The sequence below is a fragment of the Salmo trutta genome, chromosome 40 (assembly GCF_901001165.1).
Source record: "Salmo trutta chromosome 40, fSalTru1.1, whole genome shotgun sequence".
NCBI classification, from domain to species: Eukaryota; Metazoa; Chordata; class Actinopteri; order Salmoniformes; family Salmonidae; genus Salmo; species Salmo trutta.
The window spans coordinates 7,694,142-7,715,869 of NC_042996.1; the positions used below are offsets into that span (position 1 = coordinate 7,694,142).

The 21,728-nt window shown below is 43.0% G+C and overlaps 1 protein-coding gene across 5 annotated transcripts; it reads right to left on the reverse strand.

Moving 5' to 3' along the window:
• Positions 1-6,180: 6,180 nt before the first annotated feature.
• Positions 6,181-18,165, reverse strand: LOC115180634 (differentially expressed in FDCP 6-like). 5 transcript variants are annotated; one of them, XM_029742880.1, is made up of 12 exons: positions 17,966-18,165; positions 15,970-16,308; positions 15,495-15,683; positions 14,660-14,890; positions 14,340-14,486; positions 9,358-9,466; positions 8,892-9,103; positions 8,655-8,762; positions 8,163-8,329; positions 7,657-7,858; positions 7,247-7,370; positions 6,181-7,144 (listed from the first exon to the last, which is right to left on the reverse strand). In XM_029742880.1, exons 1-12 carry the CDS (start codon positions 18,059-18,061, stop codon positions 6,945-6,947), a joined length of 2,124 nt encoding a protein of 707 aa, XP_029598740.1. In that variant the 5' UTR covers positions 18,062-18,165; the 3' UTR covers positions 6,181-6,944. The 5 variants fall into 5 exon arrangements, with proteins under 5 accessions (XP_029598740.1, XP_029598745.1, XP_029598744.1 ...); XM_029742885.1 differs by having other exon boundaries at positions 16,168-16,308; positions 17,966-18,086; XM_029742884.1 differs by having other exon boundaries at positions 16,069-16,308; positions 17,966-18,086.
• Positions 18,166-21,728: the final 3,563 nt, after the last annotated feature.

Here is a 21,728-nt window from a genome sequence, read left to right on the forward strand (position 1 = left end):
TTCTCATGATCATTGCAACTCCACGAAGTGAGATCTTGCATGGAGCCCCAGGCCGAGGGAGATTGACAGTTCTTTTGTGTTTCTTCCATTTCCGAATAATCGCACCAACTGTTGTCACCTTCTCACCAAGCTGCTTGGCGATGGTCTTGTAGCCCATTCCAGCCTTGTGTAGGTCTACAATCTTGTCCCTGACATCCTTGGAGAGCTCTTTGGTCTTGGCCATGGTGGAGAGTTTGGAATCTGATTGATTGAATGATTGCTTCTGTGGACAGGTGTCTTTTATACAGGTAACAAGCTGAGATTAGGAGCACTCCCTTTAAGAGTGTGCTCCCAATCTCAGCTCGTTACCTGTATAAAAGACACCTGGGAGCCAGAAATCTTTCTGATTGAGAGGGGATCAAATACTTATTTCCCTCATTAAAATGCAAATCAATTTATAACATTTTTTTGACATATGTTTTTCTGGATTTTTTTGTTGTTAATTCTGTCTTTCACTGTTCAAATAAACCTACCATTAAAATTATAGACTGTCCCCAGTCCACCTGGTCGTGCTGCTGCTCCAGTTTCAACTGTTCTGCCCTCAGCTATGGAACCCTGACCTGTTCACCGGACGTGCTTGTTGCACCCTCGACAACTACTATGATTATTATTATTTGACCATGCTGGTCATTTATGAACATTTTAACATCTTGACCATGTTCTGTTATAATATCCACCCAGCAGAGCCAGAAGAGGACTGGCCACCCCTCATAGCCTGGTTCCTCTCTAGGTTTCTTCCTAGGTTTTTGCCTTTCTAGGGAGTTTTTCCTAGGGAGTTTTTCATAGCCACCGTGCTTCTTTCACATGCATTGCTTGCTGTTTGGGGTTTTAGGCTGGGTTTCTGTACAGCACCGGGTTTCTGTACAGCACATATCATAAATTTGATTTGATTTGATTTGATTTCTTTGTCAATGGGCAAGCGTACAAAATCAGCAGGGGATCAAATACTTTTTTCCCTCACTGTATACCTGCTGGAGCGCGTGCTACGGGTGGGTGCTGCTATGGTGACCTAAGCTGAGATAAGGCGGGGCTTTACCTAGCAAGGACTTATAGATGACCTGGAGCCAGTGGGTTTGGCGACGAATATGAAGTGAGGGCCAGCCAACAAGAGCATACAGGTCGCAGTGGTGGTTAGTATATGGGGCTTTGGTGACAAAACGGATGGCACTGTGATAGACTGCTTCCAATTTGCTGAGTAGAGTGTTGGAGGCTATTTTGTAAATGACATCACCGAAGTCAAGGATCGGTAGGATAGTCAGTTTTACGAGGGTATGTTTGGCAGCATGAGTGAAGGATGCTTTGTTGCGAAATAGGAAGCCGATTCTAGATTTCATTTTGGATAGGAGATGCTTAATATGAGTGGAAGGAGAGTTTACAGTCTAACCAGACACCTAGGTATTTGTAGTTGTCCACATATTCTAAGTCAGAACCGTCCAGAGTAGTGATGCTAGTCGGGCAGGCAGGTGCGGGCAGTGATTGGTTGAAGAGCATGCTTTTAGTTTTACTTGCATTTAAGAGCAGTTGGAGGCCACGGAAGGAGAGTTGTATGGTTAGTTAACAGTGTCCAAAGAAGGGCCAGAAGTATACAGAATGGTGTCATCTGCGTAGAGGTGGATCAGAGAATCACCCGCCGCAAGAACGACATCAATTGATGTATACAGAGAAAAGAGTCGACCCAAGAATTGAACCCTGTGGCACCCCAATAGAGACTGCCAGAGGTCCGGACAACAGGCTCTCCAATTTGACGCACTGAACTCTATCTGAGAAGTAGTTGGTGAACCAGGCGAGGCAGTCATTTGAGAAACCAAGGCTGTTGAGTCTGCCGATAAGTTCCTAATTTCCCTGAAAAGTTGCATATCGCGGGGGCTATTCTATGCTAATGCAGTACGCCACAGGATGTTTTTGTGCTGGTCAAGGGCAGTCAGGTCTGGAGAGAACCAAGGGCTATATCTGTTCCTGGTTCTACATTTTTTGAATGGGGTATGTTTATTTAAGATGGTGAGGAAAGCACTTTTAAAGAATAACCAGGCATCCTCTACTGACGGAATGAGGTCAATATCTTTCCAGGATACCCGGCCAGGTCGATTAGAAAGGCCTGCACGCTGAAGTGTTTTAGGGAGCGTTTGACTGTGATGAGGGGTGGTCGTTTGACTGCGGACCCATTACGGACGCAGGCAATGAGGCAGTGATCGCTGAGATCCTGGTTGAAGACAGCAGAGGTGTATTTAGAGGACAGGTTGGTCAGGATGATATCGATGAGGGTGCCCAAGTTTACGGATTTGGGGTTGTACCTGGTAGGTTCCATGATAATTTGGGTGAGATTGAGGGCATCTAGCTTAGATTGTACGACGGCCGGGGTGTTAAGCATATCCCAGTTTAGGTCACCTAACAGTACAAACTCTGAAGATAAATGGGGGGCAATTAATTCACATATGGTGTCCAGGGCGCAGTTGGGGGCTGAGGGGGGTCTGTAACAAGCGGCAACAGTGAGAGACTTATTTCTGGAAAGGTGGATTTTTAAAAGTAGAAGCTCGAACTGTTGCAACTCCACCCCCTTTGGCAGTTCTTTCTTGGGGGAAGATGTGTACACAAACATAGAGGCATTTTTCAGCTATGATTTTACCACTCAGAATCCAGAATGGATATGACAATGTGGCCAGCACCCTTACAACAATCTACTTTTTGATCTTCTTGACTTCCTATCTGCTAAACTGCTACTATGTGTCAAGAAAAGAGCCCCAATAAGGGGTTAGTGTACTCCAGTAAAAAAGGGCTGGTTTAGATTAAAAGCTATTGCCCTGTGTCCCTGTTCATAGGGGCATGAGAGACTCGTCACTGGTAGAATTGAGTTGGCACTTTATTGGCCCACAGACCCACAGAGTTGAGGTTACTCATGGACAGTAATTAGTATTTTTTTGTTTGTTGCATTGATGCATTGTGTCTTCTAACTGTCCAGGAATAGGATCCAAAGTGTTAGGAAATATTTGTTTCCATAAATACAAAGGAGGATGTCTCTCCTCATACCTCTGGCACTTTAGTAAGACTGCCAGACTGTGGACCAGAGCCAATCAGGAGAGAATACATACAGGTCAATGGTGCCAATTGAAAGTCAAGGGGTGTGTCTGTGCCTTTTGGATTACTCTCTCTTTACAGAGAACACCTGTGGTTCAAGTCAAGAGCTACCCTTCCCCTTTTAGTCTGCTCTGCGCATGTCTGAAAGTGACAGAACCAGCAGCCAAGAGAGTTTTTCACAGTATGTCATAAAACAGTATTACACTTATGAATGTATATAAAATGCTAATGTGTATTAGATCCAGTACAATGGAATAACTAAGACCTGAATTTGAATGCAGCGTGTTCCGATTCCTCCTTCTCTTTCTGTCCAGCAGGGTCAACCAAAAACACTTGGTCTGATGGTTCATGCAGATACTGTGGGGAAGCAATAGAGAAATGTATTGATCCCTTAAATTATTTTACTATTAAATGACCCATATCATAACCCTCATACCTCTTCACAAAAATGTACCTAAATCAATTTTGGAAAAATGATTTTACTCACAAAAGACGTAGGAATGTATTTTTCCAGTTAGAAATAGTAGGCCATACATCAAATAACTATTTTCATCAGAAAAACGAACCCTCAAATGCACTATTTTGTAAGTTGTCTGCAGGTGGCTTGTTGTGAACGCACTCAAATATCAAGTCATTATCAGATTATGGAAACTACGTTCTAATACTCAACATAGAAGGATTTGTCTTAATGCACAGTATATGAAAGTGACGCTATGAAATGATTCTTTCACCTTATCAAGCTCACTCTGACTGACAAATCACTGCCTATTAATGTGATTAAAAAGAGCATATGAAACATTGTTTTCATGAGGCCTACCTGTGCGCCTTCCTTTAAGCACCTCTGTTTGAACACCTCTCCTGTCCTTGATCCATACCACATACAGCCATTTGCGGATCTTTTCAGTGTCCATGTGAAAGATAGTTATTGCGAGGCTGGAACATTTGTTAACTTCCCAAACATTTTTTAACACCCATGTCAAATGAAGGACTGCAAAGCTTACAGATTTAAGTCTAATAGCATGATATGAAAGTAGTGTCATGACGTTGCCCTCTTTGAGTACAGGGAGGACAGTTGACCCCCTCTCCCTTTCACCATCCCCCAACCTACCTTCTAGAGGAGAATCTCTTACCACATTGCCCAGTTGAGACACAGAGGGGTTTCATAGAGGGACAAAGGAAATTCTTCCAACTCACAGAATTGGGGAACCGAATGACATTTATGTTCTGGAGAAGGTATAAAAGATTGGTGAAGAATCCAGCTACGAACTGGTCCGCTTGGTACAATTTTGTGATACTCAGAAGTGACAATATAGCCATATTACCATAATACTGTTTATATAATAGCCTCAGCTATGGGACTTGCATCTAAATGGTTGTATAAAATGTATTAATAAGGATAAAGCTATTTGTAATACATTGAGATGCTATGTACTGATGTTAATGTGATAGAATGTATTTATGTTCAAAGATTAAATCAGTCATCGGCACGCCCCCAGGGACACAGACAGGACCAGGCGTCATGTGACAAGCCTGTTCTATGTTCAAGTATAAAACCCCACCCTGATTTACTTTCTTGAGACCAGCTTACCTCAGAAGAGAGAGCCAAGGTTTGACCACCCAATTCCTCTACTGAAAGTTACCTATACCACGTGGTTAAACTTTTAGACTATCGAGACCGACAGAATAAGAACAAGTCTTTGATATTAATTATTAGTCTGCAGCTAAGTAAATTATATCATTGAACGCGAAGACCAACGAAACATCCATTCTATAACGACATTAATGAATGTCGCTTTGAAAGATCCATACTAACCGAGAGAGAGAGAACGGGACAAAAACTCTCCAACAGGACAAAACCTCTCCAACAAGGATCCCGACGACACACTGAGTGTAAATATATATTGATTGCAATTGTACCCGAATGAGTGAGCGTTCATGTACAAAGGATTAGCATATCAATTGTTAATATTAATGAACTCTGTGTGCCTCCTCAGCTGCCCTTTATGACCCTTTGTTTAACAGGCCGCCATGCCTGTTTAGCCCACTAGGGCACATTACTCTACCAATTCTTTGTGACGATAATTACTGTTTGTATGCTTTCTGTGAATTACTTAGTTTAGTAAATAAATGATTTTAAGACAATTGATGTATGGATGACTTTAGTAAAGGCTGGATTCGTGCAGATACAACAATTTACGACGTTTGGAATGAGACTGGACGCTAGGTAAAATACACCATTTAAACCAGAAGATAATCGGCCTATACTATAATATAATATATAATGTTATAATATAGGAAAGTTATATTAGGAAAATTATAACTTTGTAATCTGAATATTTTCCTTGGTGCCCCGATCTCCTAGTTAATTACAATTAAATGATTAATCAGTTTAATCGCGTAATAATAATAACAGGGAGTTAATTGATAAACATGTCTTCAGTTTAATGGTGCCCCAAAGACACGACAGTAGACAAACAGAGTGTGCGATATGAAGGTATAGTCAGTGGACATTCTGAACCTTGTTTGAAGTCCCTAGGTCACATGACCAAGGAGCTATTGAAATTATAAATTTTGAAAAATTCATGTAAAATCTTGTGAGATGAAAATGGACAAACTTAAGGGTGTGCAATATAGAAGGGTAGTCACATAATGACACTTATTTGGAGTCTGTGGCTCACGTGGTTTGAAAGCTATTGAGGTTTGAAAGCGCGAATATCCAACTTGAGACTTGAGTCTTTACCTCGGTATCGAAAAAACATCAACCACTCGATATTCTGTATGATGTGTGATACTATATGTGACATATGTACATGAGTAAGACATGTATTTAGATATATTTATTTGAAATATTAGTACATATATATTAGGCATCGGTATATGTGAGCCACAGACGTATTTTTCAAAAGGATTTAAGACATTATTTCAAAGAGATTGAATTTCAAGAATAAAAAAATAAAAAAATCTGCCTTTCTCTCATAATTAAACTTAATCATTGTGCTGAATATTAGGCCTATTTCAAAAGGGGACATATTTGCGTGTTCCGATTTATCCTGACATGACACTTTTCCCTTTCCTGACAAAAAATGGCATACGTGGGTTTATTAGACTGCCTTGTATCAAATGGAGACGAGAGCAATCACGTTGTTCACACACTACATACCAGTATGCGCACTTCTTTTGTACAGAAATTCAAACCTGTCATTTATTCTTGGTATTCTATCATTTACAATGACTGTTGTCCCCTAGCAAGATGGAAATCTGAACAGTCAGTTGGTTGATGCGGTGTTTCTCAATTCTTGAAGTAGTGTATATGCTACTGGGTCCACCTTCCAAGAATCATAGTCCTCATCAGTGGTCATGTTCATACGGAACGGAAGATTTTTTTGTGAAGGAAGAAACTAGAATTAGCATTCTTATTGCACAGGTAGTATCTCCTCGGTCAATACATTTTTTACAGATCCTACTCATCTCCTAGTCAGCACTACCATTGGTAGAGGTCGAGTTCCTCCCCGACTACATTCCAGATCTTACAAAGCCTGGATTGGTATTTAACAGATCAGCTAAGCACCTCATATGATGTAGAAATCTGATGCCCGACTGCACAGTCGATGACGTGGCACGCAACCATTGATTGATGCAATGCAACACCTGCGCATCTAGTCGGGCAGGAACTCGGCCAGACTGTTGACATGTAAAACAACTGGGAATGTTCGACATTGCAGCCGACAGTGCAGACGACTGCCGAATGACTGTTCTGCAAAGATCCTTGCATCATAAATAACTACAATATTATTTGTAGATCAGTCAGTGAGTCACAATTTACCCATGACACATCACGATTCCCCAGGCTCTGAAAGGGTGATAGCTTCCACCTGTTCCTGTAGCCCTTTCTCTTCTATAGCCGATTGGCTCTCAAGTATTTGCTGAGTTTCTTGATTGGCTCTTGGTTGGAGTTTAGCGATAAACTCACTGCTGGCTAACGCCCCCTCCTGTTTCGGGCAGGTGATTTTCGCTGGCAACGATGATAACTTGTCTGTAGCAAAAGATATGGCATACCATATTTAGTATATTTTATTGACTGTCCATCAAATATGATTTCTTATTGTAGTATTTTTGTATTGCAACACACACACACAGAGAGAGAGAGAAATACATGGCAGAGCATTACCCCCAGGAGCGACGGGTTTCATTAGGCGGTTGAGCTGAACGTTCCAGTGTCGGACATGGATGCTGGCTTTACGAAGCTTCTCCTGAACTTCCTACAGACCCAGAGAGAAGGAAACAAGGACATGAGAACATACTGCTAGTTACAAAGTTGATGTCAGTTGCACTTTGTTTTACCATCTATCATTTACTAGCTGTTATTGACTTATAGGTGCCCTATGCAACAATTCCACCTGCAAATAATTCTATAAAACTTTTCAATGTGGAAATTATGGCTGCCTAAAGTCCACTGTAGCTAGATTCCCACCTAAAAAGATCCTGAACAATAGCCTTATCCTGCTCTCCCCTCTTCTCCTCCACCTCTTATCTCCTCGCTCTCACCTCCAGGTGCTGGTGACTCCTCTCTCGGGTCTCTCGGAGGCTCTGGAGCTCCTGGGAGGCATAGTGGAGGGCAGAGGGGGCCGGCCGCTTTTCCTTAGCTCCGTTTGGGGCCTCCTCCGTGGGGCTGAAGTGGCGGGATGCCTCCTGCTGCTCCTGGAGGAGCAGACACTGCCTGCTCTTCTCCTCCTCTGCCTGCAGTGCCCTGGGAGAGGAGAGGAAGGAGGACAATGGTAGAGACAGTAGAAAGGGAGACAATGATAGATAGGAGAGAGGATGAGGGATATAAGGACACAGAAGACCATTCTACTGCAATAGACAGGGACGTTTGGTGATCTGATCTGTGTCTTTAGTCTTGCAGCCATGTGTGTGTGTGTGTGTGTGCACGCGCGCGCGTGCGTGCGTGCGTGTGATTGCATGTGTGTGCCTGATTGCATGTGTGTGCCTGACTCTCTCCTCCATGTGGGCCTGTATCTCCGTGTTGAGATAAGTTTGCGTAGGCGTGTTACCCTTCTAGCTCCAGCCTGACTCTCTCTTCCTCCATGTGGGCCTGTATCTCTGTGTTGAGAGCAGCCTCCAGTTTCTGCTGGGTCAGCTCCAGCTCCTGGATCCTCTTTCTCTGCTGCTCGGCCTCCTTCTCCTTCTCTGCCATCTCAGCCTGCATGCTCTCCCGCAACTAGGGAACACACGCAGGCAGGCAATCAGGCACGTATACATTTACAACGAATGCACACACACACACACAGCTAGAAAGGTAACACGCCTACGCAAACTTATCTCAACACGGAGATACAGGCCCACATGGAGGAGAGAGTCAGGCACACACACACACACACACACACACACACACACACACACACACACACACACACACACACACACACACACACACACACACACACACACACACACACACACACACACACACACACACACATCATTTATCTGGGGAACCTACACAGGTGCACTAATTAACCTCATTCTTCAGTATATGATCTCACCTTCTCTGCCTCCTCTAGCTGTCTCTCCAACTCTCTCTGGACCTCCTTCTGTTGCTCCCTCTCTTTCTCCTCCTCCTCCCTGCGCCGTGCCTCCACCTCTCGCTGGTGCTGTGGGACACAAATACATCCTACATGTCATGTTAGGTACTATATACTATGCATGCATTACCCCCTCTTTCCCCCCACTCATCATTTCTATCTCTCCTCTTTAATGCCTCACCTCTCCCTCCTGCTCACCTGAATAATACTCTCTATCTCCTGTCCTTGCCGTTCCTTTTCCCTCTCCAGATCTTGAATGGTAAGCTCTTCTGATTGGCTGCCGCGGCTGCTGCTGCCGCTCAGGCTGCGTTCCTGTTGACTCTGCTCGCGCTGGACCCGCCTCTTCAGCTTTAGTTCCTGGTGCAGGGAGGACTTGCGTTCACCCTGGAGACGGACGGCAGTCTGCAAGGCTGGGGAGAAAGAGGACACACACACACAACACACACACACACACACACACACACACACACACACACACACACACACACACACAGGAGAATCAGAAAAAAGTGATGTTCCTTCCCTAATGCTTTTCAACTGAGGGGTCTCCCACGTGCCCACCAAATGTTTTAACCATTAGGTCAACAGGATATCCTCTTGGTCCAAGGATGACAATCAGGCTTGTGTCTCAGGCAGGGCGTTACACTTGTTCACATCCCCTCACCTTGGGTCCATTCCACCCTCTGTCTCTGGTCGGCGGCACTCATCTCATAGGTCTTGCTGGTGGTCTTCACACAAAAGAGACAACGCTTCCCATCCCTGTCTGGAATAGCCTAAGACAAAGAGAGGACAACTGGTGGTTGACTACCAGGGTGACATTGACTTATCAACACCCCAAGTTCCGCTCAGGTAATCCCAACCTTAAATGATCAGCATTAGCATCAGGCTCGCAACAGGTAACCCTCATTGACTCTTGTTGTAATCCACATCCTAGTTCAAAATATAGGCCCAATGGTACAGTTCTAGACAAGCTTGTATCTATACCAATTCAAGCTAGCCCTATGGTATTTTCAAATAAGGGGTTACCAACTGAGCATAGTGTGCTGATATTAGAGTCTGATATGAAATCCTGCAGCTGTGGCGTTGGACTGATTCATGTAAATGCCAGAAGTTTGATCTTGAACTCTGACCTCTCAAACCAATGTGGACATTCTGGTAATATCTGACACCACAAAAATGGAAGAGGGAAAGAGTAAGGAACTTGTCTGTCGGCCCTGCATTAATGACCAAAAGTGGTTAAAGAAAATTCTGATAAATAAAAAAGTATACCAGTTTCATTTAAGGACCAAAAATGGACAGCTGTGCCATATAGATTGCCAAATAGTTGGGAAGTGATTTTCGATATATACCAATTCCATGGCACATGGTTTATGAACTGATACACAAAACAACGCCGGATTCAAAACTTAAAATTATTCCATTTAAATTATTATACAAAATTCTTGCAACCAATTACATTTTATATATATATATATATATATATATATATATATATATATATATATATATATATATATATATGGGATAAAACCATCCCAGCGCTGCAGATTTTGCAGCGAAAAGACAGAATCATTAGATCATTTGTTTTGGTACTGCCCATATGTGGCTTGTTTTTGGTCACTGGTTCAGGAATGGCTAAATAATTGCAACATTTACCTGGAGCGAACTCTGCAAATAGCACTGCTGGGTGATTTGAAAAGTCATAGACAATCAATAATATAATAACACTTTTAGCAAAAAAAATGCTAGATCAGGCATCTTGCAGTTGGTTCAATAACTATCTAATGGACAGGACACAACTTGTACTGACGGTATCAAATCTAGCTTCCTCAATATTATGAAAGGTTTACCGCAGGGGTCGATTTTTGGCCCTGTTCTCTTCACTATTTGTATAAATAATATTGGTCTCTGTTAAAACCTGTAACATTCATCTCAATGCGGATGATACAGTTATTTACTCCTGTTCCCCCTCTTAACAGCAGGCCATTCATAACCTTCAGCATGGTTTTGACTCCATTCAAAATTGCTTACTGATCTTAAACTAGTGCTAAATGCTAATAAAACCAAGTTTGTTGTTCTCCAGGTCTCGTAATATTAACTTTGAGGACCTACATATTTGCACATTGAAGGGAGTGTTTGGATTGATGATAAGCTGCCTTTTAAAACACACATTGAAAAACTGACAAGAAAGTTGAGAATTAAGATTTGATTTCTATAAAAGAAACCATCCGGCCTCACTTTGGAAAATAGAAGGAAGATTGTTCAAGCAACGCTTCTCCCAGTACTTGATTATGGTGATGTAATCTACAGTCGTGGCCAAAAGTTGAGAATGACACAAATATTAATTTTCACAAAGTCTGCTGCCTCAGTTTGCATGATGGCAATTTGCATATACTCCAGAATGTTATGAAGAGTGATCAGATTAATTGCAATTAATTGCAAAGTCCCTCTTTGCCATGCAAATTAACTGAATCCCCCCAAAAACCTTTCCACTGCATTTCCCTGCCACAAAAGGACCAGCTGACATCATGTCAGTGATTCTCTCGTTAACACAGGTGTGAGTGTTGACAAGGACAAGGCTGGAGATCACTCTGTCATGCTGATTGAGTTCGAATAAGAGTCTGGAAGCTTCAAAAGGAGGGTGGTGCTTGGAATCATTGTTCTTCCTTTGTCAATCATGGTTACCTGCAAGGAAACATGTGCCGTCATCATTGCTTTTCACGAAAAGGGCAAAGCAAGGATATTGCTGCCAGTAAGATTGCACCTAAATCAACCATTTATCGGATCATCAAGAACTTCAAGGAGAGCGGTTCAATTGTTGTAAAGAAGGCTTCAGGGTGCCCAAGAAAGTCCAGCAAGTGCCAGGACCGTCTCCTAAAGTTGATTCAGCTGCGGGATCGGGGCACCACCAGTACAGAGCTTGCTCAGGAATGGCAGCAGGCAGGTGTGTGTGCATCTGCACGCACAGTGAGGCGAAGACTTTTGGAGGATGGCCTGGTGTCAAGAAGGGCAGCAAAGAAGGCACTTCTCTCCAGGAAAAACATCAGGGACAGACTGATATTCTGGAAAAGGTACAGAGATTGGACTGCTGAGGACTGGGGTAAAGTAATTTTCTCTGATGAATCCCCTTTCCGATTGTTTGGGGCATCCGGAAAAAAGCTTGTACTACCATCAGTCCTACCATCCAGTCCTGTGTCATGCCAATAGTAAAGCATCCTGAGACCATTCATGTGTGGGGTTGCTTCTCAGCCAATGGAGTGGGCTCACTCACAATTTTGCCTAACACAGCCATGAATAAAGAATGGTACCAACACATCCTCTGAGAGCAACTTCTCCCAACCATCCAGGAGCAGTTTGGTGACAAATAATGCCTTTTCCAGCATGATGGAGCACCTTGCCATAAGGCAAAAGTGATAACTAAGTGTCTCGTGGTAAAACAACGATATTTTGGGTCCATGGCCAGGAAACTCCCCAGACCTTAATCCTATTGAGAACTTGTGGTCAATCCTCAAGAGGCGGGTGGACAAACAAAAACCCACAAATTCTGACAAACTCCAAGCATTCATTATGGAAGAATGGGCTGCCATCAGTCAGGATGTGGCCCAGAAGTTAATTGACAGCATGCCAGGGCGGATTTCAGAGGTCTTGAAAAAGAAGGGTCAACACTGCAAATATTGACTCTTTGCATCAACTTCATGTAATTGTCAATAAAAGCCTTTGACACTTATGAAATGCTTGTAATTATACTTCAATATTCCATAGTAACATCTGACAAAAATATCTAAAGACACTGAAGCAGCAAACGTTGTGGAAATTAATATTTGGGTCATTTTCAAAACTATTGGCCACGACTGTACATGCATGTGGCAGCCTCTGCTTTAAAAGCTTTCAGCGCTTTGTTTTATCACTGGGGGCAATGTTCCGTACACATCACTGCATTTTGTATAGTTCTGTTGGCTGGGAGTCTCTAACTACCAGAAGGGTCCAGCACTGGCTACTTTTTGTACATAAAGCGGTTCTTCAGAGACTCCCCCCACTACATCAGCTCACGTATTAACTGAAGATCCAGCCATATTCAGACTCGCTCTCTGGACTGACTGCTTCTGGAGGTCCAGCTCATGGAATAGCCTTCAGGTCACCTTGAAATTAGACTTACTGCTCTCCATTGGACAGCTTAGATGGAGTTTAAGGGAGGTGATGTGAGAGTTATGTCTGTTTTGATTAATCCTGTTTTATTTATTGTATTGATATTATGTATTGTATGTTTATGTTCACAGGGATCCCTTGCAAATTAGACCCTGGTCTCAATGGTGACCCACCCTGTAGAAATAAAAGTTGAATAAAAAATACAAAACATGACCAAAAGTATGTGGACACCTGCTCATCGAACATCTCATTGCAAAATCACGGGCATTAATATGGATTTGGTCCCCCCTTTGCTGCTATAACAGCCTTCTCTCTTCTAGGAAGGCTTTCCACTAGATGTTGGAACATTGCTGCAGGGACTTGCTTCCATTCAGCCAGAAGAGCAGGTCAGGCACCGATGTTGGGTGATTAGGCCTGGCTCGCAGTCGGCATTCCAATTCATCACAAAGGTGTTCGATGGGCTTGAGGTCAGGGCTTTGTGCAGGCCAGTCAAGTTATTCTACATCGATTTTGACAAACCATTTCTGTATGGACCTAGCTTTGTGCACAGCGGCATTGTCATGCTGAAACATGAAAAGGGCCTTCCCCAAACTCTTGCCACAAAGTTCGAAGCACAGAATCGTCTAGAATGCCATTGTATGCTGTAGCGTTAAGATTTCCTTTCACTGGAACTAAGGGGCCTAGCCCGAACCGTGAAAAACAGCCCCAGACCATTATTCCCCCTCCACCTAACTTTACAGTTGGCACTATGCATTTGGGTAGGTAGCATTCTCCTGGCATCTGCCAAACTGTCAGACTGCCAGATGGTGAAGTATAATTAATCCCTCCAGAGAACGCGTTTCCACTGCTCCAGAGTCCAGTGGCGGCGAGTTTTACACCACTCCAGCCGACCCTTGGCATTGCGCGTGGTGATCTTAGGCTTGTGTGTGGCTGCCCGGCCATGGAAACCCATTTCATGAAGCTCCAGCAAACAGTTATTGTGCTGATGTTGCTTCCAGAGGCAGTTTAGAACTCGGTAGTGAGTGTTGCAACTGAGGACAGCCGATTTTTTGTACCTGGCGGTCCCGTTCTGTGAACTTGTGTGGCCTACCACTTTGCGGCTGAGCTGTTCTTGCTCCTAGACGTTTCCACTTCACAATAACAGCACTTACAGTTGACCGGGGCAGCTCTAGCAGGGCAAAAATTTGACAAACTGACTTGTGCCAAGTTGAATGTCACTGAGCACTTCAGTAAGGCCATTCCACTGCCAATGTTTGTCTATGGCGATTGCATGGCTGTGTGCTCGATTTTATACACCGGTCAGCAACGGGTGTGGCTGAAATAGCCAAATCCACTAATTTGAAGGGGTGTCCACATACTTTTGTATATATATTGTACTTCTCAGTCTCAGGTACACAGTAGCGATTCACTCAGCCATTAGCAAAAACATTAAATTATCCTAGCCAAGATTTTTTCTACCGGTTTTGTGGATTGAAAGATGAACCAGAATAACAAGATTACCTCCACAACACAATTCTGGTCCAATAGAATCTCTCCCTTCTTGTCTTTCAGGTCCTCTCTGGCGTAGTAGGCCATGAAGGATGGCCTGAGTACAAACCAACGCTCCATCCAGTTCCTGCGCACATGTCCCTTTTTCCACATGTAACCCTGCGAGAGAGAGAGACAGACAGAGAGAGAGAGAGGGAGAGAGAGAAATCGATCATTGTCCCTGTAATGTGAATTTAATTCAGCGCAAACACACATATACACACACACACATAAAAACAGCCCACACACACAGCCCCACCAGGGGCCACATCCATACAGTCCCACCAACTCACCCTCTTGAGGACGTTGTGGTACATCTCCAAGAAGACCTGGTCCAGAGCCAGACTGAAGGCACCTGCATTGCTGACCCTCAGCAGCCTTCCGGCGCCCATGTGATCCAGGAACACCCACACCGACATGCCCTCCTCCTGGACAGAGGCATCCTGGGATAGCAGGTCCTCCAGGGGCTTGCCGTCCCACTCCTGGTTCATCGCAGTGGAGATTTTCTTCAGCAGGTACTCCACCTACGTGTGTGTGTGCGTTACAAGTCAGAAAATATCTTTATCCTTCAATGGCTCAATTTGCTGGGACCCATATTCAGAAAGTGATCTAGTAAAGGGATAATGCTTTGGTCAGCAAGTTGCAACACATCTTCATAAAGCCTGCAGATGTTATCAACAGGAAACCAAATCTCCCACCTATTGGTTTATTCTACTCTGACTTCCTGCTTAGGGGGAGGAGAACAGGAAGTAGACCTAGAGTAGAGATATTTTAGCAAATGCACAGGAGGATGGTGGCACCATAAGGGGCTAATCGATAAACATACAGTTTGTATACTGCAAGCGTCAAAGCACACTGTGTAGTCAAAATGGCCACTGGACTGCATAACTACGACTATTTTCTTACTGTTTATATACACAATACTGTATGGGTGTCTATTAACCCTCTATTTCTCCCTCCCTCTTCAGCTCTCCTCCGTTCCCACTTCTCTCTCTTTTTCAGATGAACTATTTCCTCTCTACCTGTACATCTCTTTTTCTCTCTGAAAGATACTCTCTGGCTTTATATTTAAATGTGCCAGTGGAGGTCAGTCTCTCCCTGGCCCCCTCATCCCTCCAACCCCCTCACCTCCTGTGGAATCATGATGAGTGGGTAGTGGTCCTCCGACAGCAGGTTGAAGAGACAGAAAAGTTTGAAGCAGTCTCTCAGGGAGCACAGCAGCCCCCCCTGGCCGCTGGTAGGTCTGTAGTTTTTCTTCATGGTCATCATCCAGCACAGGTCATCAAACGTCTCCTTGTCGTATGAACCCTCTTTGACCTGGGTGCAGCACACCAGGGGTTCATTAGTACTGGTAAAGAGTTTGATGTTAAACGGATAGTTCACCCAAATGACTAAATTACATATTGATTTCAATACCCTGTGAGCAGTCCATGGACAAGGTAAGACAGCAATGCATGCTTCGGTTTTGCTCACAGGTTAAGGAAACCAATATGTAATTTTGGGTGAACTAAGATCAAGATCAAGTGCAATTCATCTCCTGAATGGACTGGAATTCACTCATCTCAATGTGAAAATCCTCAATTGAGTATGATGGGATGGTTACCTTGGCCAGTATGTATTTGTTGAGGTAGTTTACCTTGGCCAGTATGTATTTGTTGAGGTAGTTTACCTTGGCCAGTATGTATTTGTTGAGGTAGTTTACCTTGGCCAGTATGTATTTGTTGAGGTAGTTTACCTTGGCCAGTATGTATTTGTTGAGGTAGTTTACCTTGGCCAGTATGTATTTGTTGAGGTAGTTTACCTTGGCCAGTATGTATTTGTTGAGGTAGGGCATGTAGCCATGGTTTGACACCGGTCCATTGTCATCGTCTTGGAAGTGTTCCTCCAGTGCCACAGGGTCGTGAGGGATGTTCAACACCGTGTACAGGTTGTGGGAGAGAACCTGCGACATGCGCGCACACACACAAAAATGAAGAAAATGCCTGTGTCAAAGGGAGATTCTCGATTGGTTCGCTCAACTCCTCTGTCCTCAGTTTTCCTCTCCTAGGCCTCCTTTTGAAAAAGCTCAACGGTAACCGAGGAGAAGAAATGCGGAAACAATAAGTTTGAATTAAATTAGACTCTCTTCATTCGCTCGTCATCATGTAAATGACATTTCCTGGGGTGGAATCCCAAATTAAATGTTTAAAGTATTAAAAAGACATGTAGCTAGTTGTGCTAGACATTTTATAGATAAAATAATATGTAGCATACAGTTTTTAAATGTGCATACTTATCTCCTCCAAGAAAACAACAGCTGATTTAAAGGGGGTGTGGCGGATTTCAAAACTCTTCTGCGAAGGATACTCGCGCTTCCTCGGCGGGAGGACGTTATCGAGGACGCGAGGACACTCCTCCGTTTGAAACTAATTGACACTATCTTGACCACTCTACAACTTAGCGGTTTCCGGGTCACCAAGGAGAGAGGACGGAGGATTCGAGGAGAGGATGGTCTTTTGGCCAAATGATAATCTCCCAAAAATGACCCTTTAAATATATTATGTTACTGTCAATATTACATCTACTATTCCTATATTTATATACAGTATGTAAGTGGTTACTGAAATAGTTCACAACTTCGAATCATCTCAAATCATATGAAAAAACAGAGGTCAATGATAAAAACCAAAGCAAGCAATGTAAACAACATTGCAGGCCTCTGTTGACTGACTGACGGACACACACACACACACACACACACACACACACACACACACACACACACACACACACACACACACACACACACACACACACACACACACACACACACACACACACACACAACACAGAGCCCCCTCAGTGTGAGCATGTCTGGACACCTTCCTGCTATTTCCTGGGATTCTCACCAAAGGGAGAACACAACTTGTTTGAACTCGACAGGCCAGAGACTGAGTGAAGGGGAAGATGACTGGGGAAGATGTCTGAACACACAGCACCATCTGTTTCTGTTGTACAGTAAACTCTGATGTGTTGTCATGTGTACAGGTTGACTGCAGTAAAGGGAGAGGGCCAGTCCTGGACTTTAAAACGAGGGCATAGGTGACTCGACTGACTTTAATGCTCCCATTTCTGTGTGTTTGCTGCCGCTGTTGTGATTACTCACTGAAAGAGGGTTTCATGGATACACACTCCTGAGGGTGTATCCATGTATTAAATTCACCAATGTATCCAAATTGTGTGAGTGAGAATGTTTTCATGTGCATGTTTCTAATACTGAGCAGTATTCCTGCATGATCCATGCAAATTACTATTTTTACTGGTGGACTGTTAACTTTATAAATGGCATACATCCCTAGATTCAAGCTGAATAATGTATTATAGCCTAATATAACAACTTGTAAGAGGCTAACAATGTATTTTTTAAGGCTATCTTGATCTGATCTTCAAACCTCAAAACGTTTGTTTATAAGGTTATCTAAACAAACGATTATGTGGATATTATTATGTGAATTGTAGACTATGAGTAACAAGCTGGCGCCAGAGGCACAGAAGCAATTCAACACCCATTTCCTGATTATAAAGCTCAGCACTTGGAAATATTACACTTCAAATCTAACCTTCAGCTGGGACTTCGATACTTTGCCGCATTTCTCCATGTCCAGCGATGTGAACGCGTACCAGATGGATTTGAGCAGTTCGGATTGCAGTTCCATTGTGGAGACAGACGTCTTTGCGTCTACATTCCGAAGCGTGCGGAGTTGCGCACAGCAGTGATGAGTATTGCAAACTGAAGTGGAAGCACTTAACGAGAAGGCGACCAGGACACGTTAAGAAAAGGGGTGGAGAAGAGAGGAACAATTATGTAACGAAAGTAAAATACTATATGCATATAATATTATATTTATAATCAAAATAAATACTTAATAAAAATGTATAAACCACAATATAATATCAATATTTCACTTTTCATGTTTGGATTCATATAGGGTACTAATAGCCTACCTTATAAACCTATAATTATGTTTTAGGTCAATCAAAGTTAAAACTTCGAATGACTTTGGAAAACTCTGGCATCCTTGTAAATTATTGACCTCTCTCTTTCAAGTGGGTGGTGGTAAATTAACCCCAGCTCTTGGTTGATGTCACTGATATACCTACGCGATATGTGTCTTTCTTTTCCCCAACGCAGCTAAGACAAAACCATGCTCCGTTATTCAGAGAGGCGTTCTACTACGCTCCCAGCGCAGAGACAGTGCCCTTCCAAGGTAAGGCTGGAAAGTGTAATTTAACAATTGCCTGGCTACCGTAATGCAGACCTATTATTATCATATTTGGTAACATTTGCCCATGTATTTCAATGAGTTGTAAAAATGTCTCAGAGAACTCTGCTGAATTCCCTCAATTGAAGGTCCGCTAAATTAACCTAGGCTACTTAACGTTACTAGTTCGGTCTATTATCAGGTCAAATCATATGCTTATTATTCATCATTTCTCAAATATGTATTAGCAAATCATTCAGCCGAATAAGCAATGATACAGCCATTGAATCTGTCTTTGAGCGTTAAGGACGTTAATGGCTAGTTTGGTCGACCACATTATGTTATTATATTTTTCAATCTTGAAATACAAGGGCAAATGTTATTAATCAGTGACTGAAATTTCGCACTTCGTGATATTCATTTCCGGACTTGGAGAGCGCTCAAGGCTTTGTAGAATGCCCCGTTAATCAGAATAACGGGGTATGGTTTTGGCTTAACTGCGTTGGGAAAAAGAAAGATGCAGTCGGCGTTATCACCCACCATGCTTACATCCCCCAGCAGCCACTCTGGGTTTGAGTCACACTCTCACACATCCACAAACTCACAAGTTGTTTCCTTAAAAGTAAGCGAGTGACTTTGTAGACAGGTCCACTCTACCCCTTGCCAGTCCAAATAAAATATTAAAATATTGATAGTTTATTTGACCGAGACGCACGCGGACAGAAAGACGCATCGATCTCAGTTAAAGCATCCGCGCGAGCAAAACAGCGCCCCGCTGTCTCAGTATGAGTAGACCATGTATCTGATGCTGTCTGGACCAAAAGAGTATGGCATGTCATATTTCTGTCCAGACAGCATCAGAAACATGGTCTACACATAGAGGGGCGCTGTTTTGCTCGCTCGGATGCTCTCTCCACAAACATAGTTACAGCAGAGAGGAAGAGGCGAAGCGAAAGGGCTCACTCTCGCCAAAATCTGTCCAGAGTAAGACAATGCGATTTTATGGGCTTAATATGCAGACATAAGCTAATCGCCTGCCTACCCCCCTTTGGGACAAAGACTACCATTGTTAGGGTGGAGACAGGAGCGTCTCTTCATTAAATACAGATCTCTGGTTTCAGCCTCTTGCGAATTGGAAAGGAAGGTTAGCGGGTGCACAGTCTCTGTTAGGATGCTGGATTCCCCTAAAGTAAATTGATGTTTCGCCAAAATTATATAATTACTCCTGTCTAAATAAAATCATTCAAAAGAATTCACCAGAGAGGATGAGGATCATTAGCTTTCTATTTTTTTAAATAGCTGTGGACAGGGTCGGAGCCAGAGGGGTGTCCGGGGTGAATTAAATTTTGGGGTGGCACCCGGGGTCGCCAAACAGATGTCAGGGGTGTCCACCCCAAAATGTCATTCGCTTCTGGCAGTTTGATGCTAATTGACATCTCATTTCACCTCTTGTTGAAAGAAGCATTTATTTTGATGTTCGGCGGCTCCACGAGCTCTTTTCGCGATTGGCGAAAGCATCATATTTGAAGTAAGTTTTAAGGTTTAGCATCGGGTTTAGGTTTCTTGAACAACTTTTACAAAAGTTGAGTCGCTGTGTGAGTTAATGTTAGACCTTTGGCTCCATTAAAACCTGTTGAGGACAGACGTTCCGCTAGTGGAACCCTGTTCCGCCAGCGGGACCCCTCGCCAACAGCCAATGGAATAGCAGGGCGCGAAATACAAAACAACAAAAATCTCATAATTCAAATTTCTCAAACAATCAACTATTTTACACCATTTTAAAGATAAACTTCTCGTTAATCCAACCACATTGTCCGATTTCAAAAAGGCTTTACGGCGAAAGCATAACATTAGATTATGTTAGGACATCACCTTGACAAGAAAAACCACAGCCATTTTCCAAGTATCACAAAAACCAGAAATACAGCTAAAATTACTCACTAACCTTTGACGATCTTCATCAGATGACACTCCCAGGACTCAATGTTACACAATACATGTATGTTTTGTTCGATAAAGTTCATATTTATATCCATAAACCCCATTTTACATTGGCGCTTGATTTTCAGAAAATGTATTGCCTCGAAAGCTTCCGGTGAATGAGCACATCAATTTACAAAAATACTCATCATAAACGTTGATAAAATTTACAACAGTTATTGAAAGAATTATAGATACACTTCTCCTTAATGCAACCGCTGTTGTCAGATTTCAAAATAGCTTTACAGCGAAAGCACATTGTTCAATATTCTGAGTACAGAGCTCAGCCATCAAAGCAAGCTATACAGTTACCCGCCAAGTTCTGGAGTCAACAAAACTCAGAAATAATATTATAAATCTTACCTTTGCTGATCTTCGTCGGAATGCACTCCCAGGACTCCCACTTCCACAAGAAATGTTTGTTTTGTTTGATAAACTCCATATTTATGTCCAAATACCTCCTTTTGTTTGCGCGTTCAGATCACTATTCCAAAGGCATAATGCGCGAGCGCAAAACCAGAGACGAAAAGTCAGAAACCTCCATTACCGTTCGTAGAAACATGTCAAACGATGTTTACAATCAATCCTTAGGGTCTTTTTATCATAAATATTCGATAATATTCCAACCGGACAATAGCATATTCATTACAGAGGAAAAATAAGGAACGGCGCGCCTGTGTGACTGCGCAGTAAACAACTACTTGGTCTCAGGCTAGTCCACTGGTTGAATGGGCTCTTATTCTCTCCCCAGTAACAGTAGAAGCATGAAACAAGCTTCTAAAGACTGTTGACATCTAGTGGAAGCCTTAGGAAGTGCAAAATGACCCCACAGACCCTGTAGTTTGGATAGGCAATCACTTGAAAGACTACAAACCTCAGATTTCCCACTTCCTGGTTGGATTTTTCTCAGGTTTGTGCCTGCCATATGAGTTCTGTTATACTCACAGACATCATTCAAACAGTTTTAGAAACTTCAGAGTGTTTTCTATCCAAATCTACTAATAATGTGCAAATATTTGACTCTGTGCTCGAGTAGCAGGCAGTTTACTCTGGGCACGCTTTTCATCCGAATGTGAAAATACTGCCCCCTATCCCAAACAGGTCAGACAGTTAATCAGATAAGAGAGATCGGTTCCCAATT

Excerpts from the sequence above, each read along its gene's own strand:
- LOC115180634 (XM_029742880.1), bottom strand. The coding sequence starts at position 18,061 with ATGGAACTGCAATCCGAACTGCTCAAATCCATCTGGTACGCGTTCACA. Across the intron at positions 8,763-8,891 it reads AGATAGAGAGTATTATTCAG|CACCAGCGAGAGGTGGAGGC; the intron begins GTGAGCAGGAGG and ends TGTGTCCCACAG. Across the intron at positions 7,145-7,246 it reads ATGTATTTCTCTCTCTCTCT|ACAAGTTATCATCGTTGCCA; the intron begins GTGTGTGTGTGT and ends CTTTTGCTACAG.